At 38.7% G+C, this 9,291-nt stretch overlaps 2 protein-coding genes across 3 annotated transcripts in view; one reads left to right on the top strand and one right to left on the bottom strand.

Annotated features, from left to right (window-relative positions):
* The first annotated feature begins 95 nt into the window (after window positions 1-95).
* LOC106517844 (oocyte zinc finger protein XlCOF7.1) lies at window positions 96-5,123 on the top strand. The gene is made up of 6 exons (XM_014008877.1): window positions 96-758; window positions 1,407-1,667; window positions 1,789-1,955; window positions 4,399-4,548; window positions 4,620-4,785; window positions 4,868-5,123. Exons 2-6 carry the CDS (start codon window positions 1,421-1,423, stop codon window positions 5,062-5,064), a joined length of 927 nt encoding a protein of 308 aa, XP_013864331.1. The 5' UTR covers window positions 96-758; window positions 1,407-1,420; the 3' UTR covers window positions 5,065-5,123.
* Window positions 5,124-7,426: 2,303 nt separating this feature from the next.
* Window positions 7,427-9,291, bottom strand: part of engl (endoglin, like) — a 21,808-nt gene continuing 19,943 nt past the window's right edge. For both annotated transcript variants that reach the window (XM_014008875.1, XM_014008876.1), the window contains one exon: window positions 7,427-7,917. The gene's annotated coding sequence lies outside the window, so the exon portion shown is untranslated. The remainder of the gene's footprint in view (window positions 7,918-9,291) is intronic.

The following is a 9,291-nucleotide window of genomic DNA, read 5'->3' as shown; positions in this document are numbered from 1 at the left end:
GATTTCTTTGTATGTATGGATCACTTGGGTTGTTACCGACATCTGGTGAAAATTTCATGTCATTAGCACCTCTAGTAATATATTTACTGAGAAAAATGATGACGTGTTCAATACTTATTTTACCCGCTGTACTTGATCAGACCTGACCTGAGAAATGACTCATGAGTGGCATGTACCATACCCAGGACAGGCAGGTAAAGAAAAAAAGGGTATTTCCACAAATAGCGTTCACCAAACAAGATATCTCATCTGTAATCATAAAGGTTTACATGTTCACATGAGAATGATGAGATGTTCAGACTTTCCAAACAATGTCATCATGTGAGTCCACCCACGTGAACAGTCATTACAGTGTGAATCCAGTCGTGGTAAAATGATACCACATTTAAAACAGAGAGAGACAAACGAATATCCTCAGTGTAGTGTCATGACACCTTTATTTCCTTTAGGTTTCGACAGGTAATAAAACTAACCTGCAGCCCTGTTTTTAAAGACTGAGTGGCAACCAACATGAAACAGAAAAAAACATCAAGATGAATCTTTGGTTAGTGGTGAGATGCTTACATGAGACCATTACTTTTTTTTGTTTGTTWGTTTCACGTCTTTTGCCTTCAGTRACAAATCCTCTGCAGCCTTTCAAAATCAAATCAAATCTCTTTGTGACATGTCATGAGCTGATGGGTGTGAAATAGACAAGTGAGGACATCGCCAAGCAAGAGGACGCCAGAAACAGCCAACATTCAGCTGCATCTTCTGAGGTAAGATCAGCTCCTGGCTGTCTGCTGTGGAGGCATTTTTCTCTGTTTTTTGTAGTTAGATATTTTTATCATGTTTATGTAGTTTTCAAGATTTTTTTTAATGTACTCAAATTTCTGCGTTATATTAGTTTGATTTACTAGAGATTTACCAGTTTACATTTAATAAATGTAATTATTAACCCCTAACCTTTCATTCTAGTTCTGTAGAGMCGTCTTGTTTAGTTTTTCTTTTAGATGTTGACTCATATTCTGTTAACAAATGTTCATTAAAGTCCAATACTTGGTAAATATTWAGACACAAAAAGTTCATTTATTGCTTTATAAACCTGCCTAATTTGAAAGCCTTACATTTAAATATGAAGTCTCCCTGCTCTTATAACTATGAACTGTAAATAGAACAAGCAGCAGCAGCGGTGGGTTTTCGAAGCTGTTTGTCACCACAGCAGGGTTATCCACCGTAAAATCCCTCCAACTTCAGTGCAGGTGCTTCGTTTGTTAAGGAAACCTCAAGCTTTGGCATTTTAACTGAAGATGCACCAACAGGTGTGCGACTTCTGAGTGTGCCAGGCTCCAAAAGTGACATGAAAGGGTCGACTTGTCAGACTCCTGCAGATTTATAGAACAGCATATTATCCCCCCACCTCTCAGATCCCSCAGACACCATGCCGCGCTCGTTCCTCGTCAGGTCCAAAAGGGTCCATCCACTCAGCCCACTGAAGGACTGCTTCAGACAGCAGTCCCAAACAGAGGATGAGAAGACGGGGCAGGAYGGTAGAAACTCTGAAGACGCTGTGCAGCCTTTGTCCCCGACGCTGACGGTCAGAGACCTTCTGCCTGAACCGTGCTCACCGACGGATGGGATGTCCAGTTGTTCTCACAGAGCTCCTGCAGAGAAGATCTGGCCTTCAGGTGTCAAACTTAAATGTTTTCTTCTGTTGGCAAGCAAAGAATTGAACCTTCAATCTGATGATGAAAAAAGTGCTAATTTATTTTGTATTCTTCCTTTCATGCTTTTATTTTCCAACTAAAGCCACGGTGGAGAAAGAAGAGTCTCGTCAGCTGGTTTCACCTTGGTCATCAGACGGCCATCGGTCAGATCGAGAGAGGGAACTGGAGAGGCTCGTCTTGGTGTTGCTCARCCACACCTCACATACGGACCTCACATCACCCATCAGAGAGTGTCCACTCTGTGAAAAGGTACAAGGTGTCTTTGCTGTGGAGAAATACTGCATTGCTTGTTTTTTTAAATAAGAGAAAATGAGTAAAATGGAGAAGAAAACTGGGAAATGTATTGCTTTTAATCAGAGGGTTGGAAGATGATTAGTTTAATGATGTTGTATTTTAGCAGATTTATCTCCTTGCTGCACAYAGGTTAATAAAATAAGTTAGTTATTTCAAACTTTTTGAAGTGAAAAAATGAACGTCTAACCTTTCGCAAACAGCTCTTTTAACAACTTTCATTTGCAAAAAAAAAAAAAAAAAGTCTAGCAAGACTGATTACAAGCTAAAACTAAAACAGATTGTTGCAGCTCCAGTGTAAAAAAGTTTTATGCACATGCTTACAAATGAACTATTACACAATTTTCAGTGTCTCCATACAGGTTTTTTTTAATGCAAACTCTGTGGTTTTTTGAAAGCACAGTTACTGGGAGCAGCAGCAGCCTTGTTATTGAACATTCAGTGCAGCCGAAGAAGTTTCTGTCAGGAATATTAAAGTAAAATATTCTATCAGAATAACTGCTTTTTAAAAACAGACGGTGGTGTAAAGGTTTATAAAACAGTGTTCACATGGATCTCTGTAAAGTTTTAAAGGCTGGAGTTGATTTCATGGAAAATGTTTGCTTTAGAAATCGATTGACTCTGACCAGCCGTTTTCAGCTCGTTGATACAGTAACATTACACCAGAAGTGATACAGCTAGCTGCAGCTGACACTATGTGCTCYAAATAACCACAGAATTCAGTGTAAACAATATGCAAAATTGACAGCTGCTAAAAAGTTTATAAAAGCTTTAATGTGAACGCTGTGACAGTGGAGAGACTGGAGTTGTGTGAGGCCAGCAGTAATTTGTTTTGGTCATAGCTGCTTTRAAACTAGTTGTTAATTTATTAATGTTAAATCTCATTTTCACCAAGGGCCACATGAGYGTCAGTTGTAATAAACTTTGGCGTTTCGTGTTTACTTTCAATTAAATATGAAACTTGCCACGACTGAACCCTGGTGACAAACAATAACTGAGCTCTACCTAGTATTTCCTGCATAGAAACAGTATTTTAACATGTCCTTTTATAAACACTGAAAAGTACTACACGTATGACTTACTGAATGTGAAATAAATAATACTGATACTGTATACTACTAAAAGTAAAATTAAAAGCATTTTGCTCGCTGTTGAGTTGTGGTGAGTAGCTTCTGAACTCCTACTTTCCGACAGGGAATTTCTATGCATAATCAACATGCATTATGGGATATGTAGTTTATGGTCAATGCTGGCTTTAAAGCAGCTTATTTTGAGATATTAATACAGGGCTGTTTAATGAAACTGCTCAGGGGCCACTGTTACTTAAAGCCAAAAGCTCGGGTGCTCGACAGCTATTATTGTCCTTCACATTGTTTGTTTATTTTGTTGCATTGTATYATAAAGTTAAAGTTTACCATAATTATAAAAACTATTATCCTGTTAATTTAAGTAAGAAAAAAACAAAACAAAAACAAATTACTTTTCCAGGGGAAATGGGGCGTAGGTGGGCTAGACAGATCATATGTCCCGCAGGCCTTGAGTTTGACACGTATGTTAAACCCAGTTTCTCCAAACTGACGTCTGCCAAAAAGCTACCTACAACAAATATAATGTTAACTGTTTATAATTTTTCTTCAAAGAAACCCAACTTCAAAATGTCTGAACTGTTCCTTTAAAAATATGAGCTACTTTTCATTCTTGGTTGCTTTCAGGGAAGGCTGGAGGCTAATGGCTTACTGCGTGTAGTCTAATTATCTTTGAATTTAAAAGAAAGAAATTATCTTTGACTCTACATTAGAAAATATTAACATTTTATTTAAATTTCATTTACATGTATAAAAAAATCTTAAAACCAAGTAAACTTTTATAACATTCTTCTGCCAGACTCCCAGTTTTGTTTAGTAATGACAAAACTTTGTTCTGTTTCTAATTATGAATCAAAACTAACTTAGATTTTAATCGTGCTGAAAATGAAAGGTGAAACAGAGGGTGAATTTGTGAACAACTCATTTGTTAGAAGTGGGTTTTTTTCATCTTTTTAAAAAAAGTTCAGTCTAAAACACACCAAAAAAATCAAACCTTGGTTGTAAAGTACAGTTTACACATCTATTGGTCAAACAGCTGTTTTTGTAAAAACCATTTGGTTTGAATTATTGTAAATAGTTAAAGCTAACAGAAAAAAATGAAGTAAACAAATTATTGAATTTCATTTTTGTCTTTCTGTGATTGATGTGAAAATAATGAAATAGCCACAAAGGTATGAGCTAATCAGATTAGCTGATTTAGATTACCATGATGTATTCAAGATTTTAATTTCAGAGTAATCCAACCCAGACGATGTTAAAGCTCCTAGCAGACTTAAACCAACATAAATAATTTTTTTCCCTCTCTGCACTTTCAGTCAGTTACAGAAGCCCTGATGTCAGGAGGTCATCCTCAGGATCAGATTTACAACCCCCTCTCTGCCCCTTTGATGAGGTCACTCTCAGCTGCAGACATGAACCTCGTGTCTTTTGGCTTCAGAGCAGTTGGTGGCTACAGCAGAGCAAAGGTACACAACTGAAAAAAAAGTTTGCTGTTTTGTTTGAGGCCAAGTCTGATTTAAAAGTCTAATCTGTCCAGGAGCGAAGCTTTGGTTGCAAGGTGTGTGGAAAAGTGTTCAAGCGCTCATCCACCCTGTCCACTCACCTCCTCATCCACTCGGACACACGGCCCTACCCCTGTCAGTACTGCGGCAAAAGGTTTCACCAGAAGTCTGACATGAAGAAACACACCTTCATTCACACAGGTGAGGGAGGACGCGGGCACAGGAGCACATTCAAAGATGGAAATGTCGGCCTAAATTCACCATTTCCCGCTTTACTCATCAGGTGAGAAGCCACACGTCTGCAAGGTGTGCGGTAAAGGATTCAGCCAAAGCTCCAACCTCATCACCCACAGCCGWAAGCACAGCAGCTACCGTCCGTTCAGCTGCGCCCGCTGTCAGCACAGCTTCCAGCRCAGGGTGGACCTACAGCACCACCAAGAGACGCAGTGTGGCTATAGAGATGTTTATGCTCAGAGCTGAGCCCAGGGAGACAGAAAGACATGTTGAGAACCAAGGAGAGGCATGTGTACATACATCACCTTTAAACATGTAMATGTGCTTTAGGTAATATTAAACAGGCTCTAAATGTTCATATGAATAAAGCTGTTTTYTTTGGWAACTTTGTTGTAYTGCCTTCACTTTATGWATAWTTTACATCACAAAACYCATTGGAATTATCTTGGGGATCTGTCAAACAACAGTTCTCTTTAGAAAATTCAATTCCAAGTCCTTAGTACTCTTCTACCATGAGATGACTCCAATTTATTATAGGTAGGTGGGTAGAACGTRTTTGTAGGGAAGCTGGTACAGTCTAGTAGGAGGAGGAGATGGGAAACTTTACATTTCCTTACAGRCTGGCTCTGAGACTAAATAAGTTTGAAGCCGAGTTTTTGAAAAGATCTAGAGATTTTCTTTATCTATCTGTATTCATGCAAAATGAGGGAAAATCCAATGTAAGGACTATCCAACATACAACTTGACATGTGTGGACTGCATTTCCTCTGTAAGGTTTGCAAAACATTCAATCGCCTCAATTTTATAAAAGGTAGGGTGTATTGTTTTGTTTTTTTTTATTTATTTTTTTAAGTGGGAAAGAACAGCAGCCAACWACTGAAATCTGTGGAACGTTTAGCTTTCATAAACTTTTTCACATTGGAGTTGAGTCCCTGTCCTGGATGATGACACAACTACAAAAATCTGCTTAAATCTGCAAAAATCTGCCAAAAGATCTGCTAGATTATAGTCTTTGCAGGGGCTTGGTGAGGTCTTACAGCAAGGCTATTCAACTGGCGGCCTGCGGGCCACATCCGGCCAGCGAGTGACCAAAGTTTGGACTGCCGATTAGTTCATTCGTCTCTTGAGCCCAAACCCCCGGTTTTCTACTTTAATTACTCTAAGTTACTTTAGTTAAACATAGACATGTTTGGTATCTATAGAAACTTCAGAATCTTGGCTAGAAGCTGGAAAAAACATTTCTATGCACACTAAAGACAGTTAAAATTACAAGCATTTAAAGATAAAACTATGAAAATGAAAATAAAATTGGTTTAAATTTTTGGCTAAAGATAAAACTATGAAATTGAAAATAAAATTGGTTTAAATTTTTGGTAAGTCAGAGATGTCAAAACAATATGTGTTAAATAGGAGGCATAACGTGTTCTTTTTGTTTTTGATATTGTTTAATTATCATTACTTTTATAGGATTTTGTATGTTGTATTCATGATTAAATACAGCAAAATAAACAAATTCAAAGGTAACAGATCTTTGTACTTGGTTTATTTACATAACTTAATTGCTGGATGTTAGGCCCCTGACCTGCAGTAATTGTGGCCCTTGGAGCAGTTTAGTTGAATAGCCCTGTCTTACAGTATTAGGAACACAAACTGCTCAACATTAGGAGTAATTGATCATGTAGCTGGAGGGTCACCACGATGCAACACTTTTATAGACAGGTGCACAACAGCTCAGTAGTTGTAGCCCATGGACTATTAGCACTGATGCCTCACAGCAAGAARGTCCTGGGTTAAATCCCCAGTTCTGACCTGGATCTTTGTGGAGTTTGYWTGTTCTCCTCTGGGTTTTCTCTGGATACTCCAGTTTTCTCCTACAGACCAAAAACATGATGTTAGATTTTGCAAGGGAGGCCTGCAAAAGAGATCTGTGATCTCAATGGGATTAACCTGGTTATATAAAGATTAATAAAGGAATGCTACAAAACTGTCAAAACAAATAGCAGTGGTGGCTTATCACTCTTTACAACAAATAGGAACGCCAATCTCTCACAATATTACTGCAACAACCAATGATTTGCTCTTCTGACACAAATCAAAAAGCACTTCTTCTCATTATGGTCAAGCCTGCTGGATGAGAAAGAAAAAAGGATGGATGCCATCTGAAAACATCTTCAGCTTGAYATCATGCTGCTGAGTGACGTTTCCTTCTTCACAGCAAAATTGAAACTGATGGCGGAGGCCCAGAAACCTTCCACATGAGCAGAATAACTCTGAAGATCATGATTTAATCATGGAAACAGTTTAGGGCAGACCATCAACGGTATATCATGTTAATCCTGTCAAGGTCCAAGAGAGTCATGCCAGGGTTGGGGCTGGAATTGTGGCGCGACCATGGGCATATATGGTAGTATTGTCATGGGAATGAGAAGTTGAGATACAGTATACAGGCAGTTGAGGCCACATGATTAAAAAAAAAGAATACAAAACCTTTTTGGTAAGGTCTCAAAACGTTACAGGTTATGATTGCTATCTAGAGATTTTCTCATATCTTGTAGGTCATGGAGCGCATTATTGGCTTGTCATGATGGGTAGAAAAATACAACTGATGTCATCTGCCCTACAGAGGCTAAAAGCACTTTATTACTGCATTAAGCAAACATAACATCCAGAATATTCAGTTTAGTAAAACATATTTCATAAACAGTTTCCTTTTTTTACATACAATGAGAGAGAAAAACAACATTACAATGCTTATCTTGGCACATTTGATGCACCATGTTTACTACACACACCAACACAAAGGCCATAGTGTCCTTTCTGTATGAGTCACTCAAACATGCTTATATCTCATTGAACCCAGATATGGTTCTCTTCATGTGACTGTTCTGATGGTTTGGCTCACAGTTTCACTTTCAAACATTTTTTTTTTTTTACAGATACTGATTAAGATCTTACTGTGTTCAAATGTTTACAGGCCGCTGGTGTCTCTGCTGCACRGGAAAACAGCGTTCAGGAGAAGTGCACACATACACACACACACATATACAAGCTGTTCAAGCCTGCGTCCCACTTCTCCCCTCAGATTTGCAGGAGGAAATCCTGAGAAAGAGATAAAAGAATCAAACTGTTTAGACTTATCAGACACATCAGAGCTGAAATCTCCAGGTGCTCACTGAATGTTGAGAAATTTTCTGGAACTGACGGCTTCTCTGAAAACCACTTCCGTTTATTTTGAACGCACAGCTTTGAATTTGGGTTCGCTCTTTTCCGCCCAGCTGCTACGCAGTTCTAATTTTTAATTTGAGCAAAAGCCAAGGCGGCAGATAAAACTTCCAACATTTGAGGAACTAATATTAGCATTTTGTTGGCACACTTTGTTTCCTAATTTGTAGAATTTCAAATGAACAAAACAAAAAACCCCACAAATTCAAAATATTTGGAAACTTTGAATATAAAATGTTGGGGCAGGGGGTGTTATGGATATTCCAGACACACAGTTCAATTCTTTACCACAATTAAGTAACTATGTTACCTTCAGTTGTTATGAAAATGCTGTAAAATCAAAGATAAATTGGACTTTACATCATAGTCTATCTAAACACCTTGAAATTGGTCTCTGTCTCAGAACCTCCAACTGTTTCTGACTCTCCCAATTCAGCACATCTTCACAACAATGCTTTGAGGGAGGGGTGTTCTGTGAGCTGCAGACTGAGTTTCAGGGAGGAGCTTTTTACAAAGAGGCGGTGCTTTGTACCAGTAAGTGTTTGGGCAGCTCCACATGGCTACCACAGGAGATTCAAGGTAGTGACGTGGGGACACTAGAGGCAGGGGAGGCAGATCATGGAAAGCTAAACGAAAAACAATATTAAACACATTAAATTATCGTATTTATACAATCCTTCATGCTATACACACATTTTCAATTTAATTTAAACAACTCAATCCTTTCAACCACGCTTTGTCTACACTTGCAATCCCTGCAAGTTTTGTAGTAAGAGCAGAGTATGTCTTTTYATGTCGCCAGTAAAATGTTTTTGACTTTCCACAATTTAGCTGATGTTTATCGTATAAATGTGAATTTGTGTAACGTGTTCTGTGAACTGAAACAGCTGAGAAAAGACACGGGTGGAGGCTGGTGTTTCTCAGGCTCAGGGTATGATAGGGGGTGCTTGCGAGCTCAGAGAATACTTTAAGCTGCAGAAGAAGTAACAAAAAGTTACAGTTAGCAGCAAGTAGGGATCTCTGCGGACGAGTGGGCGTGTCACAAGGAAAGGCGATTCTAAAGCGAAACACCTGACTTGACAGATTTTGTTAAAGGGACACACCTGATTGGACAAGAACAAAAGGGGCGTTACTGTACGKCACCACCTSATTRGACAAGAACAAAAGGGGCGTTACTGTACGGCACCACTTTTTCTGGAGAACCCTACTTGGGTCACATTTCTCCTGGTTAACCTTAGTGTTGGGGTCAGG

The sequence above is a fragment of the Austrofundulus limnaeus genome, unplaced genomic scaffold, assembly GCF_001266775.1.
Source record: "Austrofundulus limnaeus strain Quisiro unplaced genomic scaffold, Austrofundulus_limnaeus-1.0 Scaffold53, whole genome shotgun sequence".
In the NCBI taxonomy this organism is placed as follows: domain Eukaryota; kingdom Metazoa; phylum Chordata; class Actinopteri; order Cyprinodontiformes; family Rivulidae; genus Austrofundulus; species Austrofundulus limnaeus.
Note: the sequence above shows the minus strand (reverse complement) of the source record. Positions and strands in the feature narration are given on the sequence as shown.